Genomic DNA, 20170 nt, shown 5'->3' with positions numbered 1-20170 from the left:
TTGTTTTTTTACAACCCTTAGCAATTTGAACCAGTATGTTGGGGGTTTCTGCCTAATGGGCTTCAGAGGCAACTTGCTTTTATTTTTCTCTTCACTAAAACAATGGGCATGAACCTCCCTAAGCACATGCGTGTTAGTTTTTGCCATTTTATTAAGAAGGAACACCACCACCCCCGTACATAAGCACGTTGCCATTCAGACAGACATCGCCGCACAGAACCCATTACAACATTCACACACAGAGAGAGACCTCTTTCAGTCATGAATGTACAGCTTTCAACCACCTACCCCACTTTTAGCAGTACAGATACTCTCTCTTGGTGTGAGACACAGACGTTAGTGTGTGCACAGACACCAGGAAAGAGGAGAGCTAGGTGAAGATGATATATTTGTCATTTAAAGGAGCCTGGAGCCCTTAAATTATTAGCTGAACTGAAACCTGTGAAGCTTCAAAACACTTCAAGCATTTGGCAGTGCTAGTGACTCCAAACAGAATTGGAGGCTCCCTATTCACGCACCAGACATTATCTGGTAATGATGGGAGACTAGATCTAGTGAAATAAACAGAAATTGAAACCAGAATGTGGTGTGATATGAGCAAGGGAGGGTTTTTTTGTTTCAATCTTTGCACTTTGTTAAGTGTTAAAAATCTAACCTCTGTTCCTTTTTTATAGCTGAACCTGTGCATAACAGTTTAACAAATATCTAGTTTGACCTTGACCCTGACTTAATGGCACATGGTTATAATTCCTAGTCCTCCAGGGTTTTCAAGACAACAGCATTGTGAGGGGACTAGGGTTAGACTGATACTGACTGGTCCGAAACCATGCTGGTAATGTTAACCGCTGTTGTGTGGCACATTAAAAACTGCTATGTATTATTTGGCATAGGCTTTTGTGGACTATAGTCCGCTCTATCAGATGTATGTGTGCCATGTACAGTGGACCCTCGACTTACAGACGGCTTGACTTACAGACTTTTCGAGTTACAGACTTCTCTGGCTGCAAAATTTAGATTCGACTTGCAGCCAGAGAATCGACTTACAGACCAGAAAAAAACCAAAATAGAATAAAAATAGAATAAAAACCACTGGTTATGGGATTAATCGGTTTTCAGTGCATTGTAGGTCAATGGAGATTCGACTTACAGACTTTTCGACTTGCAGCCACCATTCCAATACGGATTAATTCCTTAAGTAGAGGGTCCACTGTACATCGAATGGGGATTAAGAAATAGGAATGCAGAAGGTGCAAGCATGGGATGATCTTAAAGTAGAGAAAACTGTTCTACAATTGTTACAAAACAAACAAAGGTAAAGTGGGAATAGAGACAACCCCGCATTGGTGAGGTGATAAATGTATACAGGCTGTTGAGTAGTTCTGTATGTGTAGCAATGACAACTGCAGCAGCAGTATATCACAGCAGACTGAAGGCTTCCTTTGGGGATTTTGGAGTGCACACAGCTTTGTCACATTGTGTATGAGTTGCATGCATCCCAAATTCAACTTCAGTCAACAGCTATTTACCACTTCTGATGACATCATCACCATTGTGAATGCAGAGTTGCACAACAAGACTTTAGCCATAATGAAATACAAAGACTTTGTCACTACTGCATTCAACGGAGGTTGAATGTCTTTATGTATTCTTGTTCAACTATTTCTGTTTGGAATATATCTTTGAACTGTTTTTGTTTTATGATAGCTATCTTGAAGTGCGGGGCTGGCTGGATAGCTCAGTGAGTTAGATATCTGGCTACAGAGCCAGAGAGTAGGAATTTGATTCCCCTCCGTGCATGTCAGGAATAGAGTCACCATATGTAGTCTTGGGCAAAGCTGCACAGTCCCAGGGCATCTCCAGAAAAAGGGAAAGGTAAGCCACTTCTGAATACTCTGTACCTAGAAAAACATAGGAAGAACTGTTATACTGTAAGTCAGAAGTGACTTTCTTGAGTTATTGCTTTCTTGAGATTGGAGTGCCCAGGAGGATGGAAGTGCTCTTCTCCCTGGCTTTGGGGTCCATTTACTCTTTTAAAGGTTGTGCTATTTGGCTGGGTAAAGTGGTACAGGACACTGAGGCAACCAAAGACACATTGGGAAATGATACCTGTATGACCCCTTAATGAGGGTTAAATTTCTGAATCCTGCAATAGGGTTTCTGTTGTGGAAGTGGCAGCAGAGCTCACATCTTGGCCTGTCATGGAGTCTATTTCCCGAATGAGTGTCTCTGTTGCAAGGTCTGCAAGACTTCATACCCAGAGCAAACCTCTTACACCAGTGGTCCCCAACGTTTTTAACTCTACGGACCGGTTGGGGCACCCCCTCACGCTCATGTGCGAAGGAGCGGGGGCACTCACACTGGGGCGCATTTGCAAAGGGCAGGGGGCGCTTGTGGCACTCGCAAGCACTCGTAAAGGGGTGGGTGGTGCGTGCTTGCATGCATGCGTGAAGGGGCTGTGCGGGGGTGGGAGTGCATGTGGGGGGTGGGAGATCTGTCTCCGTGGCCCGGTCCGGACCTGACCATGGACTGGCACCAGGCCATGGACCAGGGATTGGGGACCCCTGTCTTACAGTCTGTCCAATGTCTCATGTTTCTTCATAGTAACACAAATATTACTTCCTGGAAGTACCATTGGGATTTTCCTAAATTGGAGTCCAAAATTTAGTATCCTTGATTCTGCTTGGGGAAATAGATCTCAAAGTTTAGAGGGTGCACATTTGCTTCCTTCTTCTATAACACTCCAGTCACTCAGTAACTATTTTGTAGTGTTGGGTTCTCAGCACCTTTAGAAAATATGTTATGCATATCTTTCTTTACATGTTTATCCCAAATATGTTTATCTTCAGGATGTGGTTCCACAGAGCACTTTGTGAAGAATTTATGTATGATTTGGCGTGTAAATTGTTGCTGGGACTTGATACTATCAATGACTAAGGGTGTATTTGAATAGAACCCTATCAGTAAAGTACTTTAACTTTGGAAGCCAGCCAGAAAAGTAGGTGTTATTTTGATAACTACTGAAGTACTAATAAGATTTGCAAATATAAACTTTGATACAGTGACTGATGTGTAATTCATTTTATGGAAGTAGATATTTAATGTGTGAATATACTGTATTTTATTTAGAAGTGACCTTTTGTGACATGTCAGTTATTTTTTCCTTAATAGTTAGTATGCATAAGAAAGCAGGCACCTGGAGTACAGTAGTGAATAGATTTCTGGATGTAATGATAGTGAGCTTATCAATTATTATATTTTTGGAAAATATTTTTACAGTTCTGGAGATTTGCCTTGCTATAGCTTGAAGAAAATAAAATGCTACCAAGTCTTTGCGTATGGGGTGGAAAGGGTAGAATTGGCTACAGTTAGTTAGTTAGCTAGGTAGCTACTGTAGCTAGCTAGCTAGCTAGCTAGCTAGCCAGTTAGTTAGTTAGTTAGTTAGTTAGTTAGTTAGTTAGTTAGTTAGTTAGTTAGTTAGTTAGTTAGTTAGTTAGTTAGTTAGTTAGTTAGTGTGAGGTTTCGACTTTAGGCTCCTCTTTTGGTCCAAAGAAATCAGTAGATTTTTGTTGCTTCAAAACAGGTGAAAGATTTATTGGTGCATTTAACAATAAACAAGTGTCTGTAACATGATAATGACTCTTTTCTCCTTCTGCGAACGGGTCCAGAAGGGGTCTCCAATCTTCAAACAGGAACAGGTTGCCATAACTATTGTTCCATGGTCCTGGTAAATCAGCAGGGACCCAGTCTCTCACGATCTGCCCCGTCGAACCTTCCAGCAAGGGCATGGTCTCGTCATCCCGATCTCCATTCCACAGGGTTTGTCTCTCGGGGTCTCGATCCTCCCAGGGTCCTTCCTCTCTGTAGTTCTTCCTCATCTCTCTTATTCTCCATTCTAGCCCCTCTCTCCTTTCTCTCTCTCTACTCTTTCCTTCTCTTCTCTCAACTTCCTCCTCCATTCTCTCACCTTGGCTTCTCCCCAATAAGAGGGTCTGGGGGGGAATCTCCCTTCTTCTTTAGGCTCTCCCAGCATCCTGTCCAGGGGTCCTCCATCCACACCCATTCCCAGCCTGGTGGCAACTGACTCTCCTTCCTTTTTACCTCCCTTGTTCCTGACTCAAACTCCACCCTCTTTTTCCTCTCTTTTCCCGCCTTTTCCTCCTGGACCTCTCTCACTGTCACACCTTGCAAGTTCTCAGTCAACTCCTCTGTTTCTGTCCCTTGCTGAGCTTCTGCCGCAGGTCCTGGTGCTGGCTGGGGACTCTCCTCCTTATTCTTGTCGTGGGGGAGGGACGGCTCTCCAGCGAGTGGGGCATCCCTCTCACCTTCTGCCTCATAGTTAGTTAGTTAGTTAGTTAGTTAGTTAGTTAGTTAGTTAGTTAGTTAGTTAGTTAGTTTCCTCCTCTAAATTCCTCTCTGTAAAGGACTCAGGGAGCTTAAAAATGATTTAAGAACACAAATATTAAAACAATTAGAAATGTAAAAATCCCATTATTAAAAAAGAAATTAAACATTAATTATTAAGCAGCACAAAACCTGTAGAACAGGTTTAAAATACATTTTCGAAAGATAAAAGAGCAATTTTGCCCTTAAAATCTCTTCCTCAGCAGCAATTTAATATTAAGAGCCTGCTTAAAAAGGAAGGTCTTTGCCTGCTGGCAGAAGGCCAGCAGGGAGGGCTCCAGTTTGGTCTCCCATAGCATAAGAGTTTCATAGCCTGAGAGCAGTTACTGAAAAGTGTGGTGGGACCTTACAGGCCTCCCCTGAACAACTTCAAGCCCATGGAGACTGGCATGAAAAGACACGGCCACTAAAAAACCAGGAATCCGCATGAAACCATTTGAGTGTAGAAAACTCTGGTTCTCTGAATTGAAGACAGACTGCTGAGCCTCCCCAGCCTCTTCAACTTTAGGAAAGTGACAGCTTGCTCTAATTTGCAGTCCATGAAAGGACCCAGAGAAATACTGGGACTCTTTTTGCCTGCTTGGATTGACTCTAATTTGACTTCTTGCAACCATCAGCATCCATCAGCAGCCAGTCAGCCTGGGGAGCAGGGAGTGGAGGTGACAAGGACCCTCCATTGGCACACTGAAGCAAATTCTATTCTGTGGTGCTTATATTAGCCAATTTGGGCTTTTCTTTAAAGATATAATAGATATAAATACGAATGTCCTTATTCCCACTTACTGCATCTTGTCTCACATCCACATAACTCATGAATTGGGGGTTGTGCCAGACAGAGACATTTTTCCAGAGTCCAGAAATTGAAGATTTGTGCAGAACATAACAAATATTCCTGTTTCTTATGAATTGTGCTTATTTTCAGTGGATTTGTGCCTGTGACTCTAGGTCATAGGGGGTCATGCTTATTTGTGTGCTTGCTGTCTGTTGCCATGGAAATTATTGTGATATTATCTGTACATTCACTCAAGAATAAAACAGTCAAAGGAAATGGGCTGAGAGGCAGCTAAGCCTATTAGCATACAAATGGCTGTTCTAAGTGACCACACACAAGACCAAAGAAAGAAAAGAAATGCGTAGGCACACTTTTTAGCTCAATCTGGGGTACCCACATGGTTCTCCAGGAAAAATGATTCTTTAACAGTACAATCTGGTGTACAGTATGTCTACTCAGGCATATGTCCCAGTGAGTACAGTGGCACCTAATTCACAGATAGGCGTGCATAGCATTGTAGCCTAAAAGAATTTTAAAATGTCAAATTACAATGAATACAACACACACACATACCAGTGCATCAAGAACAGTGTGAGTCTTTGCCAAATCCAAGAGCTGAATACAAGGCAGATGTTATGGTGCTTCAAAGTTTAAAATCTCCTTTTACCATATTTCTGCCTTGATAATCTATATAATGAAATTTCATATGAGTTATGGGCAAAAACTGATTGAAAATGTTTGTACGAGTTAATGCCATTTCCATCCCGTGTTTTAGGAGAATTTTAGGGTTCTTAGAAAAGAGATCAGAGAACTAGTATGCCAACTACTCTTGGTGTTCACAAGAGTGATGGTGAGAGACAAGAGGCATGTGCAGTGACACCCCCCCCCCCCCCCGGAGTGAGTCTACATGATAAATTATATTGTGAAACTCTCTGCTGTATCCCAAGTTCTGTGGGAGACTGTCAGGCGTTCCTTGGTACTGCTGTCAAATAAAATTGAAAATACATCAGCAACCTGATAATCCTATGAATGTAGTGGTAAAGGCTGATTGAATAGTGTGTCTCAGGCTTAAATTTTGACTTTGTGAAAATTGAAGAGGGGATCACTTGGCATTGTTGTCTTGCTATACCTAAAAAAGTACTGTTTGAATGTTAATATGATCACATTACAAACAGAATGTGGTGATTTTTTGTGGGGGGGGGAGGGAGAAAATGGGGAGTTGCCCGGAGTTGCGTAAGAGACAATAATGTTCTTTTCTTTTATAGTGAACGGGATAGCCGGAAAGGGGGAAGGGTGAGAACGAGGAAAGGAAGATGGGTAAAGTCTTTATAATAATCCAGGATTATAACAACAGTAGCAGCAGTGACAACAACAAACAGATTGTTTGCAAGTAAAACTCCCCCTGCTGCCAAGCCACTCCATCCCATTTGTGCCTGGAATTTTAAGAAGGCCTTGAGAGAGAGGCTCAGGACCAAGGTTTCCTAGGGAAAACAAAACAGGTTCCCTGAAGTTTCTGTTGGCATGGGAACAATTGTGTTATGTTGCTCTTGATTTATTCGCCCATTTGGCTTTTGGGTGGGGGTGAGTAGGTGGGTGGAGGAGAGATGCCTTGAAGGCTTCATGGTACTTAAATACATGTGTCTACCATGTGTTTGAGGCAAAGGACACCCCCCCCCCCGGTTTGCGTTCTTAAATGGCTGTCCGGGGTCAGTCTAAAGCTTAAAGACAGTAAAAGCACAAACAACAACAGAGTTCAGGCCAGTGAGTTAGTTTTATTCAAAGCCAATGTGGAATTTCCACTGTCACTTTGGAAGAGGGCATAAAGGATTTAATACTCTTCAGGTAACTGGTCAGGAGCCAACTTCTGTTCCCTTTTGTTTCCTCTGTTCCTGTGTCCTTCAATGGAGCTGCAGGGTTTAACAAAGCTAGAGAATTTTTGTTTGTTTATTGAAGTTAAGAGCTACACTTGTGAAGGGAAAAGCAGTGCATAGATCTTCCTTCCTTCCTTCCTTCCTTCCTTCCTTCCTTCCTTCCTTCCTTCCTTCCTTCCTTCCTTCCTTCCACCAGCTGAGAAATTCATTATACTGCTTCAGTGACGAAGGCCAGATTGATGAGCTTGATGAGCGTTTCCTAAATGTTGAGTAGTTTGTAGCTAAAACAAAATAAACCAAGAATAATGAATGATAAAGGCTTAAAGAAGAGCTATGGCCAAAACCTTGTTTGTTACTACAGTAGCTTACCCTAGAGTAGGTCCATTGAATCAATGGGGATTTGATGAGTCAACTTCTCATAAGTTCCATGAATTCAAATGGACCTACTCTAATTGTGACTTACTTCAGTGCAGTAAATCATAGAGTGGGCCTATTTGAATCTATGGAACTTGTGAAGAAATTGACTTAGTAAATTCCCATTGATTCAGTGGGCCTACTTTAGTGTGATTTACTACATTAAGCAACAGAACTTTGTCCCATGTGTTTTGTAAAATGGTAGATTTTGTATGTTTTTCTTTTCTGTTTATATGTGAATGGGGGGGGCTTCAGTTCTTAGGATCTGTTCAGATGAGTGGACTTGAATAAAGTGAATGATGAGCCTGATTCAGCTATTACATAACAGTTTCCCAAAACAGTTAATCAAATGCTAGTTTTTCACTTGTTTCTGCAGTCTCTTAGAGTCAGGCTTGTATGACTCCTTCTTGAAGGATTTTTTTTTGGTGTCCCATGCCCCAGCTTGTGCCAATTTTCACATGTTTAGTTAGACACTGGACATCCAGTTACCTCACAGTATTTGACTTTTTGTTGGGATTGCTAAGATTTATGAGAATTATAGTTTTTGTGATTCCTGATACCTGGGATGCTGTCATGGTAGTATTTTGAGCCTCGTGGACACCATGCCACAGGTTCCTTTGGTTTCTGTTACCAGGTTGCTATGTGCTGTCAATTCACTTTCAATTTATGCCATCTGAAAAGGATTTTCACCAGGTAAGAAAGTATATGAGATATTCAGAGTGGCTAGCATTGCCGCTTTCCAGCAGATTTCCCTGGCCTAATAACTTGAACCCAAGCCTTCTGAGTTCCACTACATACTGTTAGGTAGGTAGTTGCAGGAAAAGGAAAATGGTAGGAAAATTTTTATGACGAAATGCATTTCAGCCATGCTCAAGCTTGGTAAGAGTCTAAGCTGGGCGGACATGTAAATTTGATGGAGCATCAGGCAGCAGTGTTGTGTTGCCCCATAAACTTACCAAGTAACAGCAGAGGGACTGGAAATGAAGCTGCCCCACTATTTAAATTTCCACAGAATACTTAGGCCTTTAAATTAATGCTGGAATGTTATGAAAAGGCTGGTAACAGCACTGCAAGCTTATGCAGGGGTGAGAGAGTGATGTGGCTTTGAATTTAGTGATTGAGTATCATCATATAATTGTTTTGCAAAAGTAATGGTTTCTCAGTTAGGTCTCCTTTACTTATTGAAGCTGCAGGCTGAAACTACTTAGCATTTTATGTTGGTTGTATTGTTGGTTGCCAGTTGGGTACTTCAGACCTGGAATGGTTTCATAATAACTTGGGTTGCTCAGGCTTCAGGTGTCTGTTCCAGAAAACAGACAAGTCTGAGGCTTACACCCACCACTCTGATTCTGGAAGCCATCCAGCATCAAGGTAGCAGTAAAGCTGAAACTAAGCACAGCAGAGGATACCATGCTTGTGCTGTCTGAATGATGCCTTCCCTAAGCCTATGTCTCTTAACAGCTGCCGTTTCCTGGCATGTTGGAGCTTGAATGAATATAGAAAGTCCTTCCGTAGTGTGTGCAAAGCACATTCCTCCAGATGATATTGGAATTAATGATTTCTCACCATTGGCTATGCTTTCTAGGACTGATAGTTGTAGTGTGGCCGCATTTGTACCTTACCCTCAGTTTAATACAAGAAGTTAAACTTGGGGTGAGGGTTAGTTGTGTCGATCTTGTGTTATAAAAACAACAAGGAGTATTATGGCGCTTAAATGCTAGCAAGTTTTGTTTGGTGTAAGCTTTTTTGGGCTGCAGTCCATGAAACTTCTTGCCAAAAAAACTTGCTAATCCCTAAGGTGCCATAAGACTTTCTGAACTTTTGTTGTTGTTCTTAATGGAATACACATGTGTACGTGTGCACACACATTGTTGTATGTGCTTGCAGTTTAATTAGGGAGTAAATCAGTCACACAAACCTCTAGACATCTAATTAAGTGTAATCTCAGCTTTTGGACACCTTTTGTGGCTTTTCCTTTTACTCCCTACATTTTCCTCTCATTATCAGTAGCTCTGTAAGTATGCAAGGAGTACTTGCTACCTTTTTTCTTATTCGAATATTGCTGGAGGTAATTCATTCATGCTTCTAAATTGAATAATAATGATGATAGGAACTTGCAAAAAGATCTGTAAATCACAAATGGGGGTTTCAGAGAAGGCCTAGCCATCAAGGCAAGTTAGCCAGCTGATTAATGGGTCTGTATAATTGTAACTATTGCCAGATGTTGTTATAAATGAATTTATTGTGGCAGTTGACCTGTTTACCCAAAAGACAACACACAACTTTCAAGACTTTCCAAATAATAATTGTAGTTGTAGCTAAAATAAATAACATTCAGTGTGAAATTAAACAGGAGTGTGAAAACAATTCCAGTAGCAGTGCAGGTGTAACAGGCACATGTTGACCATTAATAGGTACAGTAATACACATTAATAATCATTAATTGTACTAGGCATGGTAAGTGCAGTCCGTTTGCAAGAAGAGGTGACAGTTATTCTCCCTTACAAAATGAATGAATGAAATTACTATCTGACTGTAAACGTAACACAGTTGCATGATTACCTAAATTTAACTGGGAACACAATGGCTGTGTTTTTGGACTAGTCAGTCTATTTTTGGACTAGTCAGATGTTTTTATCACCCTCAGTGGAGAAAATATTCTCAAACATCTAGTTGTAAATAATATGCAGCATACAACTTTTGACCTGTGCCTTACGGGCTTATTATGAAGAAAAATGGTTAAAAAATCTTGCAAAGATGAGAAACTTCCCCTTTTCATTGGACAAACTACTTTTTGAGCCTTGTTTGAAAGTTAGGAGTGGTTCAATGGAAGTATTAACCAGTGGTGTTACTTGAACCTGTCCTTATTTTACTCATTTATGAATGATTTGGCTTCCTTGGAATCAGCTGGATCTTTGAGCTCTGCAATTAGGCTATTTAAATGTATGATTTCTATTTTATGGTATGATTGTGTTTAATTGCCACAGTCAGTGGTTGGAATATCTTGCCTACTGAAGGCTTCTGTACTTTTTTGAAAATTATTAGGCTTTTAGATTCAATTATAGAACTTTTATCCCACTTTTACACAACCGTAGCAAAAGGAAGATGGCCAATAACAGTGAGATGCAGAGGTGTAGTTTTTAGTCCCAGCTAAAGCAGATCTACTGAATAAGTGGGGTTTACAGTAAGGATTGACTTACCATTTAGAATTGATTCAGTGAGTCTGCTCTAGTCAGGACTAGCGGTTGGATTTCTTCCATTGTTAAATTTATCAAAATGAATCTTAGCTATTTCTAAATCTAGAAACATGTAGGTAATGGACATCCTACCCAGTACTTGAAGGACAGATCCTGAAGCTAAGGCTCCAATACTTTGCCATCTCATGAGAAGAGAAGACTCCCTGGAAAAGACCCTGATGTTGGGAAAGTGTGAAGGCAAGAGGAGAAGGGGACGTCAGAGGACGAGATGGTTGGACAGTGTCACTGAAGCTACCAACATGAATTTGACCCAACTCTGGGAGGCAGTGGAAAACAGGAAGGCTCTGGTCCACGGGGTCACGAAGAGTTGGACACGACTTAATGACTAAACAACAGCAACCCAGTACATATGCTAGTGTTTATTTTCATCATACTCTAAAGCGGAACCTTCAAAATGTTTTGTACTTCAAATATCAAATAATAACAGAGCCATTCTGAAGCTTCTTTTCCACAAAGAGCAGTTGTTCGGTGCATACAGGTGTACTGATCATGGCAGATTTCCCACTCCAGCCTCTTTTTTGTGTACAGTCTTTTCTGATGGGGCAGGATGATAGGAAAGATGACTAGAGGATCCAGTTATTGGCTTATTTTCTAGTTCAAAGGGGAGGCGCTGTAGTTGTCTCACTGTCTCTGTTCACTGTAGCATTATGTGGAGTAGAAGAGTTGAACAGAGAGACCTCAAAGGGCAATGTGCCTCCTGTTCTGTATTATGTGCGTTACATGTCTCTTCACCCTGATGCTTGTGTTGCTCCTCTTAATGTCCCCTTTAATCTTACTGTCAGTTCTTCCTTTTCATCCATTCTTTTGTTCTACTTTATTCCACCCAAATCACATTCAACAGCATGGGTGGTCAAGAGTCTAATACAGATCCGTTGTACCTCTTGTAGATAAAGCAATAGTAGTCCATGTTGTAGTAAAGTGCATGAATTGGACTATGTCAAATGAAGAGGTAATGTAAAGAGGGTTGAGCCAAAACACAGTATGAGAAAAACCCTCTGTACTTGGTTAATAACATTAAAATGAGGGATTGTGATAGACTCTCTCTGACCCAACTGAAATTTCTAGTCAAATTAACATTGCGTTTTTAAGTAAAAAATGTGCAGAAGACTTCCCTTTTGTGAGGTGTTCAGGATTAATACATACATAAAAGTCTCATGGCTAGATATTCTTTTAACACCCCACTGTAGTTTACAGGTGTGAAATTATAGTTGATAAGTGTATTTTAAAGCTGTGTGAATGTACAGTCATAGATACCACAAAAAAAATTCAGAACAAATAAAGTGTTTCTCCCATTCAGCTGGTAATTAGGGTCATTGAGGGATGTACTGGTATGTACGGCTCATAAGCACTTGTTTTAATTCATCAGATGCCACAAACCATGCCCCTCAAGCATAAGCATGTTATTCCAGCATTTCCATCCTTAACAGGGCATACATATCATTGTGATCAGGTTCAGTTTCAAATTTTGACAACTCCTCATTTTGCGCAGGAAATATCACAGGAGACGTCTTCCTAACTCTAACATCTTTATTATTTACATGATAATCGGCGTTCATAATTGGATCAAAAATACTTAACTCAAGCAACATGCAATAACTGTCCATCACATATTCCCACCCGAAGTCTGTTGAACTTACACGGGTGCTGGGCCAAACTTCTCCGCGTTGGTAGGTTTCCAAAGGGGTGCGCTCCTCACTGCACAAATGGTGCCACAGCATAGGTGCTGGGCCCAGTCTCCCTCAGGAGGGGGAGTGTTGAATCGGGAATCCAGGCGAATCACCTGTCATCCTCTCCCTTTATTCTTGGGAAACACTATCATGGACCATTCTAGAGTCTCATTTCTCACTTTGCCCAATTCCTTAGGGGTAGGGTCTGGAAGCAATCTTCCCAACTTCAGAGTAGGAAAGTCTCTTAATAATTCCTGGGTCTTTATCCTCTCATATTCCCTCAGCCTTTCCAGTTCTGTCTTACATTTCTACAACTCTAATTCAACCTCAAACCGTCGCTCTCCCTGGCTACTTATACCCTCTTCCCAAACTGACAACTCTTGGTCCTCCCTCTTCTGGCTCCCGCGCTCCTCCACCAAACATATTTCAAATTTCCCGCTTCGCTCTGCTCTCGCCCCCTCCTTGGTCAAGTTCTCCTTTGGGTCCGTCTCTACACCGGCACTTTCTGGTTTCCTTCCTCCCTCTCTGGCCTCTGTCTCGTGGGACGGCGCACTCTCCTCTGGACCTCCTTCACAATCATATTACCCGCTCAGCATGTAATAATTTTGAACCCTTTCATGGTCTTGCCTGCACATGTAACAGCACAATATGTAGATTTCTGAAGTGGAGTAGTAGATGATATCACATCAGGTTACAGGAGGAAGTACACATTTCTGATTGTTTTCTTCAGGATGGATAAAAATCAGTGGGTTTTTAAAAAATAAAATTGATTGAAATCAAGATTTAAATCATGATTTAAGCAAAAATGATTTTTACAATTTAAATCATTATTTAAATTGTGATTTGATTTAAACCAAATCCACTCTGATTTTCTTACACTGAAAACCTCTGCATCTGGAAAATGAGCATGGCAAAGGAGTGGGCTGAGCTACAATTTTCTTTATTCTTTTCTAGTATTCTGCTTGGAAGCATTTTTTTCATGCCAAAGATTTTGATAAAGCATTATTCTCCTGACATCTGAGGGAAGTGCTAGTCCATTCTATCACCTGTTGCTACTGTATGAGGAGAACTGATTTTTCCTCTCCACCCCGCCCTCATTAGGTACTATGTCACATACATTGAGTACTTAGTACAAACTCTGTAAGTTGGTCTATAGAATAAAAGACTTGCAATTGCAGCAGAGAACTATAGTGTTCCGGCTTCTTTCTCTTTCAGCTTGATGATTGTGCACTGCAGCTGTCTCACAATGGTACCTACTTGGATTTGGAGTCTACATTAGCTGAGCAAAAGGATGAATTGGAAGGCTTCCAGGAGGATTCTGGGTGAGTAATTTATTTCTTTCCTTTTCAAAGCTTAGGTTTACTGGAAAATATGGAAACTGTGGCATTCTAGCATTAAATGTAGTACTTAGGGTCTAAACTAGGAAAGCTAAAATGATGGGGAGTTTTTAATCTAATATGGAACATCACATTAAACTGATGACCAGGAAGCTGCTGAATAGTTTAGGCATCTGGCTGCAGAGCCCTGAGGTTGGAAGTTTGTTTCCTCACTGTATTTCCTTGACAGAGGCTGGACTTGATGTCTCATACTTTTTACCTGTTCCTCTTTCAATGTTATTTATGCTATCTCTTGCCAACAGTGCACATCTGCATTCTGTATAGGACAGACAGGATAATCTCTGCACAAAAAATTTAATGGACACAAATCAGGCCTTAGGAAAAGCAACACAAACTCATTTCACGTCCTTTTAATTTACCAGAACACTCTACACATGATCTAAAAGTGGCCATTCTGTAAAAAAGAAATGACAGGACAAGAATCCAGAGAGAGAGAGAGCTGAGATTATATATATGTTAGACAACCATCTCAATGGACTCAATATAAGCCAAGGCTTTTTAGGGCAGTACCAAATGTACATTCTACAATAATTGAACTGTTCTGTATCTCCCAGATATATTTTCCTCCTTAACAGATTCACCTTAAAAACTTTGAAGATAAACCAGAAAGTCTTAACCCATTGCCATGTTGTTCTTCTGGCCATTCATTGCTTCGGGTAATTCACATATCATTGTTGTTGCTGCTGCTGTTTAGTTGTAAAGTTGTGTCCGATTCTTCGTGACCCCCATGGACCAGAGCACACCAGGTGCTCCTGTCTTCCACTGCCTCCTGGAGTTTGGTCAAATTCATGCTGCTAGCTTCGATGACACTGTCCAACCATTTCATCCTCTGATGTGCCTTCTCCTCTTGCACTCACACTTTCCCAACATCAGGGTCTTTTCCAGGGAGTCGAGTCTTCTCATGAGATGGCCAAAGTATTGGAGCCTCAGCTTCAGGATCTGTCCTTCCAGTGAGCGCTCAGGCTTGATTTCCTTCAGAACAGAAATGTTTGTTCTCCTTGCAGTCTAGGGGACTCTTAAGAGTCTCCTCCAGCACCACAATTCAAAAGCATCAATTCTGTGGCGGTCAGCTTTCTTTATGGCTCAGCTCTCATTTCCATACATCGCTACTGGGAAAACCATAGCTTTGACTACTCGGACTTTTGTTGGCAAGGTGATGTCTCTGCTTTTTAAGATGCTGTCTAGGTTTGTCATTCCTTTCCTCCCAAGAAGCAGGCGTCTTTTAATTTCGTGGCTGCTGTCACCATCTGCAGTGATCATGGAGCCCTAGAAATTAAATCTGTCACTGACTCCATGTCTTCCCCTTCTGTTTGCCAGGAGGTGATGGGACCAGTGGCCATGATCTTAGTTTTTTTAATGTTGAGCTTCAGACCATTTTTTGCACTCTCCTCTTTCACTGTCATTAAGAGGTTCTTTAATTCCTCCTCACTTTCTGCCATCAGAGTGGTATCATCTGCATATCGGAGGTTGTTGATATTTCTTCCGGCAATCTTAATTCCAGTTTGGGATTCATCCAGTCCAGCCTTTCGTATGAGGTATTCTGCATATAAGATAAATAAGCGGGAGGACAATATACAGCCTTGTCGTACTCCTTTCCCAATTTTGAACCAATCAGTTGTTCCATATCCAGTTCTAACTGTGGGTTGCTGTCCCACATATAGATTTCTTAGGAGATAGATAAGGTGGTCAGGCACTCCCATTTCTTTAAAAATTTGCTATAGTTTGTTGTGGTCCACATAGTTAAAGGCTTTTGCGTAGTCAATGAAAAAAATAAATATATGTTTTTCTGGAACTCTGGCTTTCTCCATAATCCAGTGCATGTTAGCAATTTGGTCTCTAGTTCCTCTGCCCCTTTGAAATACAGTTTGTATTTCTGGGAGTTCTCGGTCCACATACTGTTGAAGTCTACCTTGTAGGATTTTGAATATAGCCTTGCTAGCATGTGAAATGAGTGCAATTGTATGGTAGTTGGAGCATTCTTAAAATAAATTCTTTGGCACTGCTCTTCTTTGGGATTGGGATGTAGACTGATCTTTTCCAGTCCTCTGGCCACTGTTGAGTTTTCCAAACTTGCTGGCATATTGAGTGTAACGTCTTAACACTGTCATCTTTTAAGATTTTAAATAGTTCAACTGGAATGCCATCACCTCCACTGGCCTTGTTGTTAGCCATGCTTTCTAAGGCCCACTTGACTTCGCTCTCCAGGATGTCTGGCTTAAGGTCAGCCATTACACTATCTGGGTTGTCCGGGACGTCCAGATCTTTCTGGTATAATTCTTCTGTGTATTCTTGCCACCTCTTCCTGATGTCTTTTGCTTCTGTTAGGTCTCTACCATTTTTTTTCCTTTATCATGTCCATCTTTGCACAAAATGTTTCTTTTATATCTCCAGTTTTCTTGAACAGATCTCTGGTTTTCCCCTTTCCATTATTTTCCTCTATTTCTTTGCACTGTTCATTTAAGAAGGCCTTCTTGTCTCTCCTTGCTATTCTTTGGAAGTCTGCATTCCATTTTCTGTAACTTTCCCTATCTCCCTTGCATTTTGCTTCCCTTCTCCTCTCTGCTATTTCTAAGGCCTCGTTGAACAGCCACTTTGCTTTCTTGCATTTCTTTTTCTTTGGGATGGTTTTCGTTGCTGCCTCCTGGACAATGTTACGAGCCTCTATCCATAGTTCTTCAGGCACTCTGTCCACCAAATCTAGTTCTTTAAATCTGTTCTTCACTTCCACTGTGTATTCATAAGGGATTTGGTTTAGATTATATCTGAGTAGCCCAGTGGTTTTTCCTACTTTCTTTAGTTTAAGCTTGAGTTTTGCTATAAGAAGCTGATGATCAGAACCACAATCAGCTACAGGTCTTATTTTTGCTGACTGTATAGAGCTTCTCCATCTTTGGCTGCAGAGAACATAATCTGGTTTCAGTATTGTCCATCTGGTGATGTCCATGTGTAGTCGCCTCTTGTGTTGTTGGAAAAGAGTGTTTGTGATGATCAGCTTGTTCTCTTGACAAAACTCCATTAGCTTTTGCCCTGCTTCGTTTTGAACTCCAAGGCCAAACTTTCCTGTTGTTCCTTTTATCTCTTGACTCCCTACTTTAGCATTCCATTCCTCTATAATGAGAAGAACATCTTTCTTTGGTGTCAGTTCTTGAAGGTGTTGTAGATCTTCATAGAATTGGTCAATTTCAGCCTCTTCAGGATTGGTGGTTCGTGCATAAACTTGTATTACTGTGATGTTGAATGGTCTGCCTTGGATTTGTATTGAAATCATTCTCTCGTTTTTGAGATTGTATCCCAGTACAGCTTTTCCTACTCTTTTGTTAGCTACTCCATTTCTTCTATGGGATCCTTGCCCACAATAGTAGATATGATAATCGTCTGAATTGAATTCACTCATTCCTGTCTATTTTAGTTCACTGATGCCCAGGATGTAATGTTTATTCTTGCCATATCCTGTTTGACCACATCCAGCTTACCAAGGTTCATAGATCTTACATTCCAGGTTCCTATGCAGTATTTGTCTTTGTAGCATTGGACTTTCCTTTCACTTCCAGGCACATCTGCAGCTGAGCGTCCTTTAGGCTTTGGCCCAACCACTTCAGGAACTACTTGTGCTTGTCCTCCGCTCTTCCTCAGTAGCATGTTGAACACCTTCCGACATCAGGGGCTCATCTTCCAGCGTCATAACTTTTAGCTTTTTGTTTCTGTTCATGGAGTTTTCTTGGCAATGATACTGGAGTGGCTTGCCAGTTCCTGCTCCAGGTATATCGTGTTTAGTCAGAACTCTCCACTATGACCTGTCCGTCTTGGGTGTCCCTGTACGGCATAGCCCATAGCTTGTCTGAATTACTCAAGCCCCTTCACCACAACAGTGCAGCAGGCCGTGAAGGGGACATATCATTGCAGCTGCTTACAAAACCTCTTATAAAGAAAAGGTTATTAGAAACTGTAAATGGACAGTCTCTTCATTATTCTACCATTGTTATTCTGTGACAGAGGTTCTTACATCCTTTATTACAACACAAATTTCAATGGAATATACCTGTATATCAAAGAGGCTATCACCTCCCTGTAAAATACCCACTGACAGTCTTGCTAACCAACCACAATATCTGTAGTTTGAGACCATGTATAAATATTTGCCATGTTATCTCTCTCAAGTCTGTGGAAGTGGGCTTGTCCACAAAAGGTCACATTAAAATACAACAGTTTTATAGTGCTACTACGTTTTTGTCTTTTTTATTGGTCATTTAATTTTAATTTTATTTTTACCTATAATGTTTGTATGGATGAACAAGACTACCTCTTCCGAAACTAACCTCCCTGCCAATTTTGCATGACGAACACACACAAGCAGGGCTGAGAGAGGCTGACCTCTTCTCCGCCTGGCTTCGTCTAGATCAGTGGTTCTTAACCTTTGTTACTCGGATGTTTTTGAACTGCAACTCCCAGAAACCCCAGCCAGCACAGTTGGTGGTGAAGGCTTCTGGGAGTTGCAGTCCAAAACTCCTGAGTAACCCAAGGTTAAGAACTACTGGTCTAGATCTTTGTAGGACAGGTCACTGCAATGAAGTCCTGAATGACTACTGTATTGTTTTCTCCTTTACTCTTCTAACATTCAGCAGCTGCAGCATTTCAGACTCAAGGAAATTGTTCACACTGAGGGACAGTTTGAGGCAGCCAACACCCAATTACTTCCCCACTTTTACAACCGCATAACTTCTTCCCCGGTCTGTATGTCCCTCTGCCCTTTCTGATTCTGAGGATTGTTCCCCTACTCTTTTTAAAACATATCCTTCCAAGTAGCAGCCTGTACTTTGACTTCAGCTGCTAAAAGTATAATAAATCTTTCTGGAAGGCAGGTATCAAATAGAAGGCAGTCTTGTTCTTCCTCCTCATAGATGAAAAAAATAAGCCTTTCCTTGTCCCCCATCACAGGGGTTCTTCCAAAGGGTCAAATCTGGGAGTAATGGCTCATCATCACCACCTGCAGGGATCCAGCTTTTATTCCTTAGCCCCAGGAAGATGATATCCATCTTTTCTAGAATGAGGGGGAAGTCCTCTAACAAACTGCAAAGAGAGCATTTCAGTGTTACCAAGTTCATGAATGAGCCAGCCAGCAGTCACCTGGAACCCTACTCTCCTTTCACTTCCATAGGGGTTTCCATCTCTTCCCAGGGTATATTCAGCAGCAGCCTGTTCTTCCAGTTTTTTTTCTTCTTCCTTTCTCACAGTCTTCTTGATTGCTAGAGCCTGAAGGTACTTTCTTTAGTCTTATGCTGATTCATCAGCCTGGGAAGGCAGCCCATCTAGGAGAAGGAAAACTCTCATCCCAAACCCCCATGGCCTGAGGAGAAGGAGGAGGCACCGCCATCATCCACGCGGTGAGGGAGCAGGCCGGGTAGGTGGGACTCATTAGCCTGGGAAGGCAGCCCATCCAGGAGAAGGAAAACGCCGATTTCAAACCTCCACTGCCTTGTGGCTATATTCACTGATAGAAAAGGCTTCAGGAGTAAATCTCAAGGCAAAATCCGGAGCTGGAATCCCAGAGGCAGTTTGTGTCATTCTGGCAACTCCTGCAACATCTCTGGAACCAGTTGTATTGGCTCTTGCCTTTCCATTGGACTATTTCAGCGATGTGGAGAGGGGGGATTTGCTGCTTGGGTAATAGCCTATCCATATTATTTTACCCAGGCTTCGTGCTCTGGAGAGGACACTCCAGCTTCGCATACAGCGTTGAAGTCCTCCATACAGAGCATGTTACCATAGTCTCTCAAGACTGAAGGATGCCTGTGATGCTGATACTGAAAAGCCGTTATTCTCTGAATCAGCTTTAGCCTCAGTAATGACCTGCAGGAATCACTTGCTGTAGCATTATAGGCAGCAGCATCCAGAAGAGATCCTTAATAATAAGCATCAAGCTAATATTTAGTCCAGATAAGATATGTGTTGTTAGTAGGTGCTTTATCTGCTCAGCTAAGGGTTGTTTATGCTGATTTAGATTATGTTTCATTCTCCTGGAGAGAGCTGGGTCATACCGTGTTTCCCCGATAATAAGACCTATCCCGAAAATAAGCCCTCCCCTTACTGTGTAACATTCCTCTAAAATAAGCCCTCCCCCAAAAATAAGCCCTATTGAGATTAATTTTCATGCCACGCCGTCCCATTACCGGGCAGCGAAAGGAGGGCAGGCGGGCGAGGGCAGGCGGGGCGGCGGCGGACGTGGGCTCGGCAAGAAAGGCGCGCCTGGGCGAGAGAAAGAGTGGACCGGCTGGGCCAGCCTTCCAGCTCCTGGGAGCAGCAGCAGCAGCAGCAGGAGCCGGCCGGCTCCGCAAGAGGAATTGCCGGCTTCCCATAGCGAGCAGGGGCGGCAGGAGATTCCTTCCTCTCCCCG

General features: G+C 41.9%; 1 protein-coding gene across 19 annotated transcripts in view; it reads left to right on the top strand.

Moving 5' to 3' along the window:
- Nucleotides 1-20170, top strand: part of FHOD3 (formin homology 2 domain containing 3) — a 329766-nt gene that overhangs the window by 27110 nt on the left and 282486 nt on the right. For all 19 annotated transcript variants that reach the window (XM_020804920.3, XM_073003957.2, XM_078377654.1 and 16 more), the window contains exon 2: nt 13598-13704. In XM_020804920.3, coding sequence (XP_020660579.3) covers nt 13598-13704 — 107 coding nt within the window. The remainder of the gene's footprint in view (nt 1-13597; nt 13705-20170) is intronic.

This window comes from Pogona vitticeps, chromosome 6, assembly GCF_051106095.1.
Source record: "Pogona vitticeps strain Pit_001003342236 chromosome 6, PviZW2.1, whole genome shotgun sequence".
Classification (NCBI taxonomy): Eukaryota; Metazoa; Chordata; class Lepidosauria; order Squamata; family Agamidae; genus Pogona; species Pogona vitticeps.
This window is presented reverse-complemented; position numbering and strand designations above follow the sequence as displayed.